Genomic DNA, 20,050 nt, shown 5'->3' on the forward strand with positions numbered 1-20,050 from the left:
CTGTTCTAACCACACAGGAGACACTGTTCTAACCACACAGGAGACACTGTTCTAACCACACAGGAGATGCTGTTCTAACTACACAGGAGACGCTGTTCTAACCACACAGGAGACGCTGTTCTAACCACAGGAGAAAAGCTGTTCTAACCACACAGGGGATGCTGTTCTAACCACACAGGAGACACTGTTCTAACCACACAGGAGACACTGTTCTAACCACACAGGAGACACTGTTCTAACCACACAGGGGACGCTGTTCTAACCACACAGGGGACATTGTTCTAACCACACAGGAGATGCTGTTCTAACCACACAAGGGATGTTGTTCTAACCACACAGGAGACGCTGTTCTAACCACACAGGAGACACTGTTCTAACCACACAGGAGACGCTGTTCTAACCACACAGGAGACGCTGTTCTAACCAAACAGGAGACACTGTTCTAACCACACAGGAGACACTGTTCTAACCACACAAGAAATCATTATATTAAATAATCTTTGGTTCTCGTTAATTTCAGTGTGATTTTTTTTTACTTGCAACATTTTACAGTAAAGTTTAAAATAAAATTTAAAACTGTATTTGATGTGGAGTTTAAAAAGTGTAATGCAGTAGGCATAAAAATTCTTTAAGTCTCTTGTCAGCTTACAAACTAAGTTTTGACCTCCTATTGGGATTTGGAGTTAATAAGCTGATGTCCACAGTTATATATGTTCTTTCCTTCCTATCACAACACTTCTAAAAGCAATTAGGATCACAGCCTCACTGTGCTTTGTCCAGATTGTTTTTAGGATCTTCTTGCTTATATGATTCTTATGATAACTTGGCAGAGTTACCAGAACGCTGAAGGGACCTTAATCAGCCACAGTTCAGACATTTTCAAAACCCTGACCTACCTTAGCAGCATCCTGAGCAGCATCAAGAATCCTCTTGGCACGCGAGAAAACCCAGCCCGGATCTGCAAGGATTTGCTCAGCTGTCAGTACAAGGTTTCAGATGGTAAGTCCTTCCTGTCAGATTGCCAAGTCTAACTTCATCATTCCAAAACATTCGGGATCTGTGATGCCTTCACTTCAGATCTCTGTCATCTTGATAAAACATCAGCCAAACCCATCAGAATTTCATCAGCACTAACATTGTCTTGAGGAAGATATACTTGTGAAAAGACTCGCCTCTGTGCTTACTTTGTATTTGCAAAAGTGTGCATCATAGTTAAAATCAAAATAGGGAAGTGTAATGTTAGGGGTGATAGACAAGAACCCACCATAGGCCTTGTTATTTCAAAACCATTAAAGTTCACAACAATTTTTATATCCTATTCCACAGCCCTCCCTACAAATGTCATTTAATACACCTTAAGTATGCTCCAACTAGAATCAGCAAATATCAAACTAGAGTGGTTTATCACCCTTGGAAGATTTTCATCCCTCCAAGTACATTGGTCAGGAGTATAAAAGTGGGTTTAGAGAACATTGTTAAGAAAGCGTTTTAAATCCAGAGGATTGGTCACCACTTAAGTAAGAGAAACACTAACTGTCAAAAATTATTTCATTTCCTTTTCCTTTTTGTTTAGTCTGTAATCACCTGTACAATAAATATTATATCTTTTTGTTTTGCTAAAACCTTAATTTCCAGAACATTCCAGCCAGCCCAGGTTTGCTTTTTACAGATTAGTCAGAAAAAGTGAATCTTGTTGAGGATTTGGTTTTGTAGAACAGATACAGTGGGGTGATGGAACTCGAGAGTTCAGAATTTACCTAAGCAACAGCCTTCAGTGGAGTAAAGGACTCTGAACTTCAGGCAAAAAAAGGAAGTGACACAAGGACTTTAAGAACTGAAGACATCAGATTGGCTCCCCCCTGCTGCTGCCTGGCATGGGCCTCTGGCTCTCCTGTTCCTTCATTGGTGCTTACTTACACATGTCAACCATCAGACTGAGCGTGGGGACCCCAATGGAAGAGTTAGGGGAAGGACTGAAGGAGCTGAAGGGGTTTGCAACCCCATAGGAAGAACAACAATATCAACTAAACCCCTGAGAGCTCCCAGGGAATAAACCACCAACCAAAGAGTACACTTGAAGGGACCCATGGCTCCAGCTGCATATGTAGCAGAGGATGGCCTTGTCAGACATCAATGGGAGGGGACGCCCTTGGCCCTGTCGAAGCTGAGTGCCCCAGTGTAGAGGGATACTAGGGTGGTGAGGTGGGAGTGAGTATATGGGTGGGGGTGCACCCTCATAGAGGCAGGAATGGGTAGCATTTGAAATGTAAATAAATAAAATAACCAATTAAAAAAACTGATGTCATCATAGGGAGTTGATCCTGATGGAATAAAAAGAGAAAAACTGTTGATTGAAGAAGTAGAAGGCATAAACAGGTAGAAGGAGACAGCTGAAGTGGCTGAGAAGGTTGAATTGGAGAGCAGGTTAGGGTGGATAGCCTCGGACATTAATGATTGGAGTAATGGACATTGGAATGTCAGGTACTGAGGAGCCAAAGCATAAGTGTTCATGTGAGTTACAACAAAATATCAAGAATGAGATTATACATACATTTTTCTGAAAGTAGTAACAAGCCAGAAGCTAAAATATTGAGCAGTTGCCCTGAGAGATGATAATAGATGATACAATGGGATGGTGATCATTTCAACATGGACTGTTTCAATGGAGAACAGATGTAAAAAGCATGGTCTGGATGTAGCAGCAGGAGCCACAGCTTCCCAAGCCCAGCACTAGGAGGCCAGGGCAGAATGAAAGAGCTAGAAGGAAAAACGATGCCCTCAGGCCAGAGCCAATTTTAAATTAGAGCCTTTGGGGTCACAAAAGACATAAAGCACATAAAATAAACCCTCGATCATGTTACCATGAAACTCCCATCCAATCACCATTGTGTGACACGGTGCCTGAGTCCAAAGCTTGGTACCACGCAGACAAAGCTAGATGGATCATCTTTTATTTAGACAAAAATGGCTCACACCGTAGGAGGGGAAAAATCTAGAAGAAATAGTGAGAAACTTCCTTCCACCATCGGGTGCCAGGGTCAGCAAGCTCAGCAGCACATCCCTTTGCGCTCTGAGCCAGCCATCTCACAACAGGCCGACACCTTCTCAGCCTATCCATCTTAAAGTTACAAAACGTCTTTCAAATTGGTAGGTGCTTGAAAATACAGTTCTGGGTAACACTTTTTGTGGGTATATCTTTCATTCATTCACTAAATGTATATATTTACAATCAGCTATGTATTTTAACAGATAAGATGTGTCAACAGGCATCAATGGGTATCTATGTAAAAACCACAGCTCTGAACTTAAAGGGAATAAGAGGTAGTTTGTCCTGGGGCCGTTCTGAGTGGTCATGGCTGAGGAACTCAGATTTAGGTTACCTCAGATTCAAATGTTCCAATGTGGAAGCCGTTTTATAAAGTTTTCTAAACTTTTCTAGTTTTCTATAACAAAGAAAGTCATAAATGGAGGCAAGTTTGCAATACCTTAGTATGTACATCAGAGAGGTGGGCACTGTGATAGTGGAGAGCTCTTCCACAGGCTTAAGATGCAGTCTTGTAGCATTCTTACCTTCTGGCTTGGTGGAAGCTAATGGTCTGCTAAGTCAATGGATTCTAAAGGTTTCTATCTGATAGTCACAAGACATTAGTCCAGACACAGAGGTGGGCAAGGAATGGCTGTTCTCGCAAGGCTAGAACTTGCCCAAGAGCAGGAGATTAGCATCTGGACATGAATACGCCAATCTCTCCCCTGTCCTGAAATTCTAATCAGTCAACCAGTCCCTGCAGACGTAACTTCTTTTCAGGATATGTTGTTCATAGATGTGGCAATATGTAAGTTCATATAGTTTAGTATGAGATTGAAATAACTTTGTGTTTTGTTGTAAATTGGTAGGAAAATATTGGATCGACCCAAATCTCGGATGCTCTTCAGATGCCTTTGAGGTTTTCTGCAACTTTAGTGCTGGAGGCCAGACATGTTTATCTCCTGTTTCTGTGACAAAGGTGTGTACTGAATTTTAGAACCTATGCTGGTGTATTGTTTTTGGCAACAGGATCTTTCTTAATACCATCATATAACTGCTGATTTTTAAGAGTGAAATTTAAACGTGACCCTTCACCATTCTCTATCATATATGAGAAATACTTTCATTGTTAAAAATATTTTAAAGATTTCTTTTCATTATACATAGAAATGTATGTCTGCATATATATGTGTGTGCAACATGTATATACCTGGTCCCTGGAGGGGTTAGAAAAGATTCATAACTTCAGATCCCTGAACTGAAGTTATGAATGGTTGTGAGCCACAGTCTGGATTCTGGACATTGAACCCAGGTCCTCTGCAAGAGTGTCAGTTGCTCTTAACCACTGAGCCATATCTCCAGTTCCAAAAAAAGATAACTGCCATTTATCTTGGCAGTTTGATTGTGTGCTGTATGCTCCATGGATCTTGTCTCTTCAGTTCTCTAAAATGTGTACAGCACAGTGTCGTGTTTTTAAACCCACACAGACCTTAGACAGTCTCCAACCAGCTTCGCTGTTCTAATGAACAGTCTACAGCCACAACCTACAACCTTATTGAAAATTGTCTCGTCAGTAAAGGAATCTTTCTACAAAAGCTTGCTGCATTTCAGTGATTAGCATAAAACAACCTCCTACAAACGTTCACTGAATGCTATTTTTAAGTTGCAAGATTAATTCTGATCTTAAAAACCCAAAGCCTGGTTCTGTTTATAACACCTTGAAATCAGAATTGTAGCTCTTTTTCTGATGAAACTGGCTTCAAGTGTTTTCTCATGTGTTAGCAAAGAGCTAGCACATATGCCTATCATGTGTTCCGCCCATCTTTAGAAGACAGGAAGGCGTGGTCCGCAGCCGGTTTCTGTAGAGCCGCTCCCCTTCGCTGAGTGTGGCTTTATAGTAGGAAATCTCAGAGGAAGGAGCACTGCTCTGCCCCTAGAGGATCCGTGTTCTCCTAACACAGAGAGGCAGACACACTAGTATAGTTCTCTGTATAAAACACTTGTCCACACCCTTGCCCTCAATGCCCCGGAAGTTGCCTGAGGATTTTCATACAGGTTTTTGTAGATAAGAAATAAAAGAAGGGAAATATTCAACAAACGAGGTAGGAACAGTGAAGAACAATGTGTTGCTTCCTTGACTGAAGCGATGATTGTCCCCGTGATAGGAAGTAGAAAGAGCAGCAATCAGGAATGTGTGTGAGGAACACCCTGGACGTGAAATGACAGGCTCCTGAGGGGCTTGCTCCACTCCGTGGGACAGGGTGGAAAATTACCATTGTCGTGCTTTGGGGGGGGGGGGGTAGTTTTGTGTGGTGTGATGTGTGTGTGTGTGTGTGTTCGGCATGAAAATTTATTAATGTTGAATAATAAAACTACTAATACCAGAGCCAAAACAATATTAATAAATACATCCCAAGAGAATTACAGTCAAGGTTTTGAAAAGAAGATAATTGTTGACTGCTTGATCAGGCTTCAACAATTACAAAACCTACCAAGCTCTGCCTCTTAACATCCCTGTCAGGTGGGTGCTACACCCCCACATAATCAACAGGCGACCACAGCTGAGCAAGGCTGGTACCCGGATCATAAAAGCAAAGTCAAATTACTTAAACTTTAACCACTCCATGCTTTGGTCCCGGTACCTCAACTTCACACTTATTTTTTCTCTTCCTGGAGTTTTTCTTTGTTATTTTGTTTTGATCTGCTTCCGTTGTGATTTCTGTTTTGACATTGGTTTTCCTCTTCTCATGCTTGTGGTCCTGGGGTTCAGATGTAAGGCTAACGGGCTGCTAAGCCAGCACTCTACCACAGAGCTGAGCCTCTCACTGGGGTTTTCTCTCTCGCTGCTGTTGCTTTACTGTCTTCTAGCATCATCTTCCTTAATTTTAAATTTGTAGATGAATAAAAATTCCTTAGTAGCAATCACTTCAACTCGCATTGTGCCTATATCAGATGATGGTGATGTTGGTGATGTTGGTGATGGTGGTGATGGTGGTGATGATGGTGATGGTGGTAGTGGTGATAGTGGTGGGTAGGGAAAAAGAAACATTTACTTCTCTTTCCAGATGTGGGACTGGCAGTCAGATTTGCTCTCTCGTGTTTTCCCCTGAACTGTTTATGTTATCAGTTAAGACTTGTTGGTACACTGTTTCTCTTAGTAAACATTTCTTTCTCACTTACCATTTGCAACTACTTTAGAGTTTGGCAAAAAAATTAAAATTCCTCAACCAAATTACTTTTCCCAAAGCTGTAGCCTATCTTTTGGAACTCACACCAAATTAATTTCAAATGAAGATTATAATGAAACAGATTATAGCATCATGTCAAGAAAATAACAATTATTACTGTATTTCGGGTAACACACTAAAAGTTATTTTATTATATACAATAGCCTAACAGTATGCTGCAGTCAGGTCACAGAGACTCCCAAGAACCTTTCGTCAACATCCTTTCCTGGTCCCTGCCCACTGGCACCACCTTGGTAGCCTGATGGCAGTGTTTCTGCCCTGATAATCAGAATCCCAGGTCTTCTCTCCCCCACCAGGAACCAGTAATTAAACCTTTGCCGGCCAGTACACCATCTATTGGCATGCAGATTCCAAATTTCTCAAGCCGCCCTCCCATAAGTTTCCCCTTATCATACGTTTCTAATCACCGTGTGTTATGACGTGACTCTTGTTTCTATGACACTAGTTGGAGTTTGGAGTCGGCAAAGTACAGATGAACTTTCTTCACTTGCTGAGCTCAGAAGCCACCCACACCATCACCATTCACTGTCTAAACACCCCAAGGTGGAGCAGCACACGGGCGGATGGTCCAGAGTTGCCTATTAGTTTCAGAGGATGGAATGGTCAGATTTTTGAAGAAAACACTCTACTTGAACCACAAGTCCTCTCAGATGACTGCAAGGTAAGAGAACAGCACTTTTAGAAATGTGGCTTAAAATGAGGCACAAAGAGCTTTCCTTATAGACTGATCTACAGAAGAATGCTGTTGTAAAGTCCCTGGCATACCTATGTTTCCCATAAGCAATCATCATATATATGTATACATATGTATATACACATGTATGTGAGTATATATACATATATATGTGTGTATGTTTATATGTATTTATATATACATATGTGTGTATACATATGTATCATATTATATCTGTATCATATTTGTATCATATTTGTATATGTATTTACATATACAGATAGATATCTCATTCAAATTTTGTTGTGTTAATAGACAATATCGGATTTTTGTTTCATTTTCTGAAGCAGGGTCTCTCTATGAAGTCCTAGATATTCTTGACCTCGTTATGCAACCCAGGTTGGCCTTGAACTCACAGAGATCCACCTGCTCTGCCTCTGTCTCCCAAGTGTTACTATGCGCAGCTTACTCTTGAATTTTTAATGTCTTTTTAAAGAATTGTTTTGTTTTTAAGGACTTTTTTTATATGTATGAATGTTTTGCCTGTATGTATGTAAATGTACTGTATATATGTATGTGCACTGTATATATGTATGTGCCTGTATATATGTATGTGCACCTTATGTACGCTTGGTGCCTTCTGAAGTCAGAGTGAACACTGGGTCACCTGAAGCTGCTGTTACAGATGGTTGTGAGCTACCATGTAAGCACTAAGGACCAAACCAGCATCCTCTGCAAAAGACGCAAGCTTCCTCGACTTCTGAGCAGCCTCACCAGCCCCTCATTTAACTATGTGTATGTGTGTATCTCTGTGTTTGTGTGTGCCATGTGCGTGTGTGAGTACCCATGCAAGCTAAAAGAGAGTTTTAGATCCCCTGGAGCTGTCGTTCTAGGCAATCGTGATCTGAGGTGGGTGCTGAGAGCCAAGCTCTGCCAGAGCAGGCTGTGCTCCTCTTTATTATCAGTAATCATTCCATTTGTTTGCATCTCAAACGATATCCCATTCCCTGTTACCCCTCATCCCATCTCCCCCACTCCTCCCTCCCCTTTTCCTCTCTGAGGTGCTCCTCCACCCACATCCACTCCCGCCCCCACCGCTCTAGCATCCCCTACTCTGGGGCATCAAACCTCCACAGGACCAAGGGCCTCCCCTCCCATTGATGTCAGACAAGGCCGTCCACTGCTACAGTTTAAGTATCTGAAGCCATGGATCCCTCCCTGCACACTCTTTGGTTGGTGGTCTAAGCCCTGGGAGCACTGAGTGGTCCGGCCAGCTGATGTTCTTCCTATAGGGTAGCTATCCCCCTCCAGCATGTGCTCTTAGCTGATGAATGATCTCTTCAACCCCTACTTAAGGATTTTTATATGTAAAATGTTAATGGATTGATTTTACTCCTTGGATAAAATAATTGCATCTGAATAGATGAACAGATGGATTGGAGATCACCTGGTCAAGTGACTGATATTGCATGCACATAAATATACTTATTTCATGTTTTTGAGCTCTAGATCTCACTGATGGGTGGGAGGGAAGTCATAGAACTGTCACTTTATTTGATTTTGCTAATTCTTATACAAAGATTAAAGCAATTGTGGACTGACTGCCCCTCTTAATATTTGACTTTAGCTCACGTTTTTTTTTGTTTGTTTGTTTGGTTGGTTGGTTGGTTTTTTTTCTGTTGAAATGAAGCAATAGATACTATGGCAAATTTAATGCTATACATAATAAATTATTTCATTAATTATTTTAAGTAGCTTCATTTCCTGCCCTGGTGTATAATTAAGACCATGATTTTGCATCTCTTGCCATTTCTTGGAGACCATCTTTTATATAACATTTCCTTTCACAGGTAAATGGTCAAAAGTAGATTTCTCAGATTCTCTTTCTTTGAAAAAAAAGCATTGTCTTAAGGTTTTACCGCTGTGAACAGACACCATGACCAAGGCAACTCTTATAAGGACAACATTTAATTGGGGCTGGCTTGCAGGTTCAGTCCTTTATCAACAAGGCAGGAAGCATGGCAGCATCCAGGCAGGCATGGTACAGGAGGAGCTGAGAGTTGTACATCTTCATCTGAAGTCTGCTAGCAGAATACTGGTTTCCAGGCAGCCAGGATGAGGGTCTAAAGTCTACACCAACAGTGCCATGCCTACTCCAACAGAGCCACACCTCCTAATAGTGCCACTCCCTGGGCCGAGCATATACAAACCATCACAGTCAGTATCCCCAACAAATTCATGCAACCTTTACTCCTTCCCAGAGATGCTCAGTGGCTCATTAGCACCCCTGAGACATAATCTAAGCATCAATGAGCTCAACACCAGTCAGGCAGACCCCAACCTATTTACTGGGTTGGACTTTCATTGGCTGCTACTGTATCCTATGGCCAAACTGATCTACTTATTACTTTACCAACCACAACAACTCCTACTAATTATTGAGTTCTATGTTGTAATTGGCCATTCAGTGCATAAATTATTTTATTAATCTTTACATTTGTAAAGAAAAATTAGTCCAAGACAGGCTTGGTTGTACACACTATAAACTTAGCAGTTACAATGTGGGGACAAAAGGATTAGGCATTCAAGGCCAGCCTTGGCTACCTGAGACATCTCTCAGACAAACAAATAAGATGTGAGGAAAGTCTCATTGCCTAAATTTCCACTGCCATCTTTCCAGGTGGTGTTCCCAGCCCTGTACTAGGCCAATGTCACAGCTGAATACTTCACCATCTGTACTTGGTCCAGGGCATTTGCTGTGGTCGCCTTGACTTTCCATTGTTGTCATGTTTTCTGTGCAGGACAATTCTCGACTTCTCTCACCATCTGGAAGTTTCTGGCATTCTTTAAGACCCAGCTAAATTCTGAAGCTCATAAAACATTTCCTGATTTCTCTAGCAATAAAGAATTTAGTATGCACGTCTGTCTGCACCATGTATTTTGGCCTCACTGTACACACTCTCTGACTGTGTGCGATATCTTGCTCTTACTATACAGAGCCTCTGTCTGCACGTTGTATTTTGCCCTTAACGTAGGCAGGCTCTCTCTGTATACTGTGTCTTACCCTTACCATACATGATCTTTTTTGAATTACTTATTTATGTCTCTGCTTCCCAGTCAGATTGCTAAGCTACTTACTTCAGATGTCAGAACTAAGTCAGTCACCTTTGTGTTTCTCACCCACTGTAATAAAATTAGAATTGACAGCTCATTCAATTATGCTTAAAGGGCAGCTGCACGTTCAGTGTCTGCTTGACAGATTAGTGAATGCATCCCACAGTTTCTCCCAAGTTCCAGGTCTGGTTATCATGGCAACCTTAGGACAGCAGACAAATAACATACTGGTGAACTTCAATGGTCTTGGCTTGAACATGAAGATATTAGCTTAAATAGTCACCAAAGATCCTTCAGATTTTAAAATTCAGACCATGACAAGACTCTGAGCAAGTAACTTGGCTTCTGACTAAAAAGCTTCAGCAATCGTGTGTCTCTGCTCTCTCGTGCTGAATATTTAACACGGAACATTTCATGACAGCTTCAGACCATAACATTTATCATAAAGAGCAGAAGCTTCAGTAATGCAAGAAGCAGAAGGCTTAGGGAGAACAAAGAAGAAAGTCACACAAATAGAAAACCCCAGAATTGGAGAGGGGACGGGAACTCAAAATGACTCAATATGATTGTCCTTTAACTGCTTCTGAGGCAATCCTAGTTATCTGCTACTTATAGATAGAGACTGTGATAATCAGTCCTCTTTCACTCAAGAAAAATGCCCACCCTGAAGAAAAACAAGGAGAGGGAACTAGCAAGATGGCCAGCAGTTAAAGTCCTGCTGCCAAGCTTAACAATGAATTCTAATCACTAGGACCCATGTGGTAGAACAGAACTCTCATTGGATTTCTGCTGACTTAACACACACACACACAGACAGACAGACAGACAGACAGACAGACAGACAGACAGACAGACAGACAGACAGATGCATGAAAAAGGAACAGAGCCTTATTGGGAATCCTGCAGACTTTTAACTCCTGTCTGCTACAGTGACCCACAGACATCACAGGCAGAGGTTGGCATTAGCCTCTGGCAGGAGAATTGGAAGACAGTGCTATTGAAGAGAAAGGAAGCCTGGTATCTTCACTTCTTTTCCTGATGCTGTAATAAAACACTCTGGCACAAGCAACTTAAGAGAAGAAAAGGTTTGTTACAGGTCAGAGCTGCTCACATGTATTCACAGTGCCAGGGAACGCACACATGCTAGCGCTCAGCTGGCTTTCTGTCTGTCATATGTAGTCCAGGATCCTCTGTCTAGGAAACACTGCCACCCACTGTGGGCAGGTCTTCCCGAACCACTCAAAGTAATACAGATAATGCCCTACTAACGTGATGGGAGGCCAGTCTCCCAGATGATTCCTGATTCTGTTGACAACACTACCACAGTGGGTCTGGTGGTACAGGTCTGCAGCATTAGCCACTCAGGAGACTGAGGCAGAAGAACCATATGCTCAAAGCCAGCCTGAGCAGTTTGTTACCTTGCCTTTAAGTATTTTTTTTATATATATAAAAGGTGCTGTGTTAGCATGGAAGGTAGCTTATTCATCTAATCAGTATATAAAGGGTCTCAAGGCGTAGCCTGATGATTGAATGCTTGCTAGCGAGTGGAAGAACTTAGGTTTAATCTCCAGTACGGTGTGGGGGTGGGGAGAGAAGAAAAGGGAAGAAGATACGGGAAAGGGAGGAAGTAAGAAAAAGGAATATCCTAGACTTCCAGTTTTTTGATTGGTAGTAACTACTATTTTATTTAGCATTGTTCTAAATATTTTCTACTCTAAGTCCCTTTCCCTCTCTCTCTCCCTCTTCACCTCTCTCTCTCCCTTCCCCTCTCTCTCTCCTTCTCTCTCCCTCTCTCTCCCTCTCCCCCTCTCTCTCCCTTTCCCTCTCCCTCTCCTCCCCTCCCTCTCCCCCTCCTACTTCTCCCCCTCCCCCTCCCCCTCCCTCTCTTGAAATGGGTCTTTATACCCAAACTGGCCTCAGATTCATCAGTTAGTTCAAGCAGGTCTCAAACTTGTGGTTCCTTCCCCAGCTGCTGAGATTCCCATCATGCACCCCGAGAGCTGGCAACACTGTGTCCTACATCTGAAAGGATTTCCCCATTATCTATGAAGGGTGTTGTTTGTGGAGCTCCGCCTTGGACTCCTTGGAAAGGCAGTTACATATGAAAGCATTTTGGTCTTGTTTTACAGATTCAGGATGGCAGCTGGCACAAAGCGAAATTCCTTTTCCACACCCAGAATCCTAATCAGCTTCCTGTGACTGAAGTCCAAAACCTTCTTCACCTTGGAACTGAGCAAAAGCGCTACATTGAAAGCAATTCCGTGTGCTTTCTCTAAGGCCCCCTGGTCAGCAGGGAAGCCATGCTGTTGGTCAGGTAATTGCAGAGGAAAATGTAAACAGAAAGGTATGTCGTTATGAAATGTAGGGGAAAGAAAAGGACAGGGGCTAAATTTTAAGAAATCTCAGGAAGAAACAATTTCCTCCCAAGGAGAAATGGCGGTGTTTTTAAAGGACTATGATAATGTATTTAATGCTCTTAAATTTTTTTTTTATTGATCTGAGTTTTCATAAGGAACTCCCTAGAACTGAAATTGTATAGACTTGGAATTCTTGAGGGTTTCCTGTGCTTTCGTCCCATGAGACAGCTGGAGCTGCAGGGCCACACGGAGCAGTACTGGATAGTGCTCCAAACGGTGGGATGTGTCTGTCTGAAACTTGCAAGCCACAGTCTGCAGCACCTTCTTGTCCCAAACACTAAGCTGTGTTCAGGTCCCCCATGGGCATATAAAATCTTAGTGGTGCACACTACCTCTTTTGTGTTTCCTTTTGGTGTTGCTTGGTGCTGTCTCCCAAAACAGGGTGCTGTGGCTGTCATAAGACTATTTTATTTCTTCATCTTCATTATCAAGAGTGTATGTACTGGTTACATCAAAAATATGTCTTAATTGTTAATGCTTATTTCCATTTGTTTGGTCTCATGCTTAATAACAAGTAAAGTTATTTATGCAAGGTCCTTATTTTATTTTAAAATTATCTTTGTGCACACGGAATCAAAGCCAGCATGCTGTAACTCATGTGTATACACAAGAGACCGGGGGCTTTTCTTCTGTTGTTTTTCTTCTTTAAATTGCTGTAAAAAGTACTTCAGGCCACCTAAATCCAGTGGTAGGTTTGGATTAGAAACTGGTGTTTGTGATATACTGTTTTAAAACTCCAAGATCATCTGGAATGATATTTTGTATATATATATATAAATATTGTGTAAAGTTTTAATCCAGCCAACCCTTTGGAAATTTTGCTGCTGTTTTAAATTATAAAATGTTATATTTATGCTTTTAGAAAATATTTGCTTTGTAGTACTCAATGGTTTTTCTTTCACTGTTCTGAAATAAAATTTTATTGCTTAAAAGAATTTTATAGTCTTTGAAGCAACATCGTACATGAGGAACTCTTTTTCCACTAAAACTAAGTTCAGCCCATTCAGTCTTTCCTTGTTGTCAGAGAAAAATGTTAGTTTAATAGGAAAGAAGATGACTCTTGCTGTATGAACGAGCCTGTTGTTCATCTGTTACAAGCGTACTGTTAACCTCAGCAAACCACATTTACCTGTCTATAATAAAAAGGTGCTTTAAATCATTTTGAATGATTCTTGTCTGTCTCCATTTATTACCATAGTCATGTATTACACATAGCAATACAGTACACATAGCAATACAGTACACATAGCCTCTGCAATTCCATACTACGCACATTTTCAGCATTAGAAAATACGTGATATGATTATATAATTACTAAAGGGGCCTAGGGCTCTGTTTCCCATACATCTTGAAGACACAGTATAGAAACAGCAATGGTCTAAGAGATGGTGGGTGATTTCCAACACGATGTCAATGCCATCGAACGGCAATGTTCTCACCAAAGGGGCTGGGAAAACTGAATGGCCACCTGCCAGGACAGAGGGTACACGGTTTCTTTCTTTGGTGGTACAAAACAGCTCACCTGGGATCAGAGTTAAATGCGCTCTCGGGGGAAGTGAAGAAAACCTTCGCAGCATCTGATTTGATAATAATTTTTGAAATAATACCAAAAACACAGTTAAGAGAAGATCTTAGATAAGTTGGACTACATTTAAAGAAAACTTGAATATAAATGACACTATCAAAAGTGCAAAGAAGCAGCCGGGCGTGGTGGCACACACCTTTAATCCCAGCACTTGGGAGGCAGAGGCAGGTAGATTTCTGAGTTCGAGGCCAGCCTGGTCCAGGACAGCCAGGGCTACACAGAGAAACCCTGTCTCAAAAAACAAAAAACAACAACAACAACAAAAAAGTTCAAAGAAGCAGCCCACAGGATGGTAGAAAATGCTGGTATTCATATTTAATAGAGGGGTTGGTATATAAAAAGTGGCTAATGCTATATATAACTCAACAACATTAAAACAACCTAATCTTGAAAGAGAGGAAAGTGACTCAAAAATGACAATTTCCCAAAGAAGATGTGCCAAGGGCCGGTCAGTGAAAAGATGTTCATGGTTGGACATCACTCAGGAAATATGACTCAAAACCACAATACAATTCTACTTTTATAGCTTTGACATTTGTCCCCAGTTCATGTCGTGGGACTCTAAAACTCTCTAGATTATGGGGCATTACGTGAAAAAAAAGGAAGGTCTTGTTATTTGCAGTGAGATCCTTAAATTAACAGGTAATAAATTGAGCTTATGCCGATGAAGTAATTTAGGTCAGGAATTTTAAAAATGTCTAGGGCAGGATCCTGCTCTATAGCCCAGGCTAGCCTAGAAAGCCTATAGTCCAAGGAGGTTGTAAGCACACAGGAGTCCTAGAACTCTTATAGTCTATGGAGATTTTGAACACATAGAAGTCCTCTTGCCTCAGCCTCCCCTCCCAATTGCTGGGATTACGACTGCCTGTCACCAAGCCCAGCTGTGGGGGTGGGGGGGTGGGGGGGATCTGAACTAGCCTCAGGGTGTAGCTGATTAAAAACAAAGGGGTAGGGGGCTGATAGTGTAGTGTAAAATGAATAAATAAAAGACAAAGACAAAGGGTTGGAGCTGGACCTTCCAGCACCACGTACATCACTCAGGAATAAAGGGCAGGCCTCAGCCATTAAGCTTCTATAAAAACTTAAATAATAAGCTTTCTCATTGGTAAATATATCCACGTTCTCAGAAGGTTGCATGCCCAGGGAGGGCACAGAAGCCCACATCATATTTTATCCCTGCCTGTGCGTCTTTTTCGAATCCTTTAACAATAAACAGAGATGGAAGTCAAGTGTTACCTTAAGTTCTGGGAACCATTCACCAAACTTGAGAAAGGAGATGTGATGATTGCACAATTGTCATTGGTTGATTGAAATTCCATGTGACCTAGAACTTACCGTTGGCATCTGGAGTGAAGGGGCAGAGTAAGGGTCTGAACCCACAAACCTGTGGAATGTGATGCTAAACCCAGGTAGTGTGAAACTTAATCATTAGATACCCAGATTGGTGTCTGCAGACTTTTTGTCAGTTATAAAAAACACCCTAGAACTTACAAGAGTAGGTGTCGTTGAGAATATGAAATAAACAGAAATAAAAGCAGCAAGCATTCGTTAGAACTCAGAGGAACGGAAATCATCGTGCATAACTAGTGGAGATATAAAAATGCTGTGGCCACTGTGGAAAAATTTTTTGTGGTTCATCAAAAAGTCCTGAAATTGTCATGTCATCTGGGTTCTATCCAAAGCAAGAAGCAAGCAGATGTCTATACGTTAGCACTCAGAGAAGCATTATCCACAAGAGCCCAAAGCTGCCAACAACTAAATTGTTAACTAGTTGATGTGCAAAATATGGTACCTGCTGCCTTAAGATGCATGAAATGCTGATATATGCTACAACAGGAATGAATCCTGAAAACTCTAAATGAGGTTAAGCCAGGTATAAAACAACAGGTATGGCAGGATTCCAGTTATACGGGGGATCAAGAGCAGACCAAGTCATCAGTCGCATAGAAATCAAAAGATATCAGCAATCGGATGGGAAATATCTTAAATGTCTAAAGAGAGATACATTAAGAATTTGGTGGTGCATGCCTTTAATTCCAGCACTTGGGAGGCAGAGGCAGGAGGATTTCTGAGTTCGAGGCCAACCTGGTCTACAGAGTGAGTTCCAGGACAGCCAGGGCTATACAGAGAAACCCTGTCTCGAAAAACAAAAAAACAAAAACAAAAAAAAAAAAAAACTCTAGGGCGATGACAAAATCCTGAAAAGACTAGTGCTTCTTTTACCATTTAAATATGCCAACACCCCTAAATTGTGTACTTACTGATTCAAGTAACAGTTTGTTATGTGTGTTTCATATGTGACTTTAAAAGGGATCATAGCAAAGATGTCTGACTTGATGTCTGAAGAAAATAAAAAATGTTTTCAGAGGTTGAGTCTAATAAGAAAACCATATCCAGTAATTGAGTTTGACTCTGCAGGCTATGCCTGTTCTGAACATAACTACTTATTTCAGAACCACAAATGATAAGTGACATTTCTAGGAAGCATTTAGAAATACATAAGAACACACAGAGACTGATCAAGAAAGATGGGGAGAGGAGAGAGGGAGGAAGGGGAGGGAGGGAGGAAGGCAGGGAGGGAGGCAGGGAGGGAGGCAGGGAGGGAGGCAGGGAGGGAAACGGGTGAGAGAATGCCTGCAGAAGTAACATGCATTATGGTTCATATGGTCCATTTGATTTATTTGGTTTTTGTTTTCTGTTTTGGGTTTCAAGCAAGCGCTTAATAGTCCATACTAACCTCAAACTCATTATGTAGCCAAGGCTGGCCTTGGGCTATCCTCCTGCATTTATGTACCAAATGCTAAGAACACAGATGTGCACCACCCAAGGTTTTAAGTTGTGTTACTGAAACATTCGATTCAAGACAGATCACCCTAAGTGCAATCGATATGTGTGAAAAAATAGTTAATCGTGTGGTGAAGGCCAGCCGTGTGATTCAATATACTGCGTGTTCATGTCTCCATTTTTCCATTGTTAAAGTGAAGATAATAAAAGTACTGCTCTCATATAGTCTCATATATGAATGGATTCAATAACTTGGCGTAACTGTTAGTGCAGAGCTTGATACAAAATAACGTACGATATCCACTGCTGCTGCTGTCCACATCATCATTAAAAACCCAGTCAGTCTGCGGTTATAACTGAAGAGAGTACTGAATCCTTTCATGAAAATCTGTGTAAAAGGGAAGAAAGAGACGATCCCCTCCTGTGAGTACTCACTCATTTGCATGGTGGAAATACCTCTATCATGGTAGATTTCAGCTAGGAATCTGGTGTTGCTGAACATAAATGAAGTCAGACTACCCATAAAATTTTCTTTGTAACTGTAAATATATTTTATGTATGTTCAATCCTTTTAAAATGGGACATGCCCATGTCTATCAAAAATTAAGTTGCTTTCTGACTCATTCTTAGCCTTTTAATTCTTTAAATATCTGTTTTATGTGTGCATGTATGTGCCTGGGCGTATGTCTGTACATCATGTATCTGCAGGAGCCTGGGGAGATCAGAGGAGGCTTTGGATTCCCTGAAATTGGAGATATAGATGGTTGTGAGCCACCCGGATGTGGGTGCTGGGAACTGAACCCAGGTCCTCTGCAAGAGAGTGCATTTAGCTACTGAGCCATCTAAATTGTAAGATATCACAGATTTTTACTGTGATATAAAACTGGAGAAATGAAGCCTCATTCAGTCCAGACCTGTGCACTCCTTGTTCCGGGTATTTGGAAAGTCACTTTGTTTCCGCCCCCATACTGAAAGGCTGCCGTCTGCCCCTCCAGTCAGTGATGGGAGGGAGGGAGGGTACAAAAGTCTTCAGCTCTGCCTGCACGTTTACCTCTGCCCGGTCTATGGCTTTCATTTTGGTGCTGTGTGTATAGTAGTTAGTCTCATTCACCGAATCTGGTTTCCTGCTGGTAATCGACATTGCCAACATTTGCTGTTTGTGTTACCCACATATTGCTATCGTGGCTGAGTTCACGCTATGGTTTAATATGACTACGCATGTGACATGTGACAGCCATGCCAAGCCAGTCCCGACACAGTGCCTGTGCCCTTCGGTTTCACAGTTTAACTGGGCACGCCCCTTTTATCGCTGCCGTCCTGCGGTACTTGCCCGGGTGGAGTTTGTTTTGTTTTGTTTGTTGCTGGTGCTCCAGATTTCTGATCCTTGCCGGAGAAAAATCATGGCACCATGGATAGACTTCTGTCCTTTGTTTAATCTTAAGTGCTTTGCATCCTTTCATTTAGATGTCTTTTGTGGGCAACATATAGGTTTTTTCTCATTGTTTATTGGTTATTTTATTTATTTACATTTCAAATGTTATCCCCCTTCCCAGTTTCCCCTCCCCCTGCCTCTGTGAGGGTGCTCCCCCACCCACCCACCCACCCACTCCTGCTTTATCGCCCTAGCGTTTCCCACCCTGGATCATCAAGCCTCTACAGGACTGAGGGATTCCCCTCCCAGTGATGCCTGATAAGGCCATCCTCTGCTACATATCCAGCTGGAGCCATGGGCTCCCCCCCACTCCCCCACCCCCCATGTGTACTCTTTGGTTGGTGGTTTAGTCCCTGGGAACTCTGAGGGATCTGATCAGTTGGTATTGTTCTTCCTATGGGGTTGCAAACCCCTTCAGCTCCTTCAGTCCTCTTTCTTTGGGGTCCCCAGCTCAGTCTGATGGTTGGCTGTGTGCATCCACATCTGTATTGGTCAGGCTCTGGCAGAGCCTCTCAGGGGACAGCTATTCCAGGCTCTTGTCAGCAAGTGCTTCTTGGCATCACCGATAGTGTCTGGGTTTGGTGTCTGCAGATGGGATGGATCCCTAGGTCGGGCAGCCTCTGGATGGTCATTCCTTCAATCTCTGTTCCACGATTTATCCCTGACCCTCTGTACTTCTCCCCCTCCTCTTCCCATATCTGAACTGCTCCCCCTCCCCTCCCCCTCCTCTCTCCCTCCCAGATCCCTCCCTCCCTGTACTTCACAAGACTATTTTCTTCCCCCTACTGTGTAGGACTATAGCATCCACACTGTGTGCTACAATCTGATAATTTTAGGCTCTACTCAGTAATTTAATACACATATTCATATTTGTACCCGCTCTCTCCACACTGTTTTATTGCTTCTTACCTTTAACTTGGTTTTTTTTTTCCTTTCCTTTTTATTGGTAAAACATTTTTATCATTCCAGTTAATCTTTTGCAGACAATGGTGAGCCACCATGTGGGTTCTGGGAATTGAACCTAGCTCCTCTTGAAGAACAGCCAGTTCTCTTCAACATTGAGCCAGTTCTCCAGCTCAACTTTTTCTTAAATCTACTTACATCATCTTCTTAGATTCCAAGACCTTGGGGAAATCCTCCATTTCTATCACTGGGCCTATTCATCATCAAAACTGTTTCAAAGTCCATAACTGGCTATCGCAGATGATACCTGCATATCTTAATTCTCTCTCTCTCTCTCTCTCATATATATATATATATATATATATATATATATATCCCGCCCCCTTGCTCTCCTGGCATGGCTAACAATCCCTTGATAAATAATCAGACTTTACGTGTAAACCACAGCAGAATCCGTAAATGATAATCCATCACCCCTCAAAAAGAAAGTCAGCTTACTTCTGACAATCGGTCATCATCAGTAACAGGTCCTTCTGAGAGCAGATTCTTTCTCCAGTTTTTGTTGCTTGTAGTTTTTAATTCCCTGCTTTTGATTCCCTTCACGCCTCAATGGAAAGCTAAAGGTGGTTCCGGGACTCTACATCAACCTTGAACTCCAGCTTCCATCCCTTGGCTTCCTGCTCCCTCCTCTCCAGCTGCCAACAGCTCTGGGATGCCTTCTGCTTGGCAGTTTCCCCCAGGGAAGAAGGGATGGAGTCCAGCTCCCTTCAGTTATTTCCTTCTCTACTAGTCCTTTACCCTGGCTACTTGGAACCGTCACTTAATCTGCCAAACATCTAGTTTTTTTTTTATATCTGTACAAGTTTTAT

General features: G+C 42.0%; 1 protein-coding gene across 2 annotated transcripts in view; it reads left to right on the top strand.

Moving 5' to 3' along the window:
- Nucleotides 1-13,633, top strand: part of Col24a1 (collagen type XXIV alpha 1 chain) — a 265,128-nt gene extending 251,495 nt beyond the window's left edge. For both annotated transcript variants that reach the window (XM_021158013.2, XM_021158014.2), the window contains exons 57-60: nucleotides 831-999; nucleotides 3,895-4,004; nucleotides 6,719-6,934; nucleotides 12,190-13,633. In XM_021158013.2, coding sequence (XP_021013672.1) covers nucleotides 831-999; nucleotides 3,895-4,004; nucleotides 6,719-6,934; nucleotides 12,190-12,336 — 642 coding nt within the window. In that variant the 3' untranslated portion in view covers nucleotides 12,337-13,633. The remainder of the gene's footprint in view (nucleotides 1-830; nucleotides 1,000-3,894; nucleotides 4,005-6,718; nucleotides 6,935-12,189) is intronic.
- The last annotated feature ends 6,417 nt before the right edge of the window (nucleotides 13,634-20,050 follow it).

The sequence above is a fragment of the Mus caroli genome, chromosome 3, assembly GCF_900094665.2.
Source record: "Mus caroli chromosome 3, CAROLI_EIJ_v1.1, whole genome shotgun sequence".
In the NCBI taxonomy this organism is placed as follows: Eukaryota; Metazoa; Chordata; class Mammalia; order Rodentia; family Muridae; genus Mus; species Mus caroli.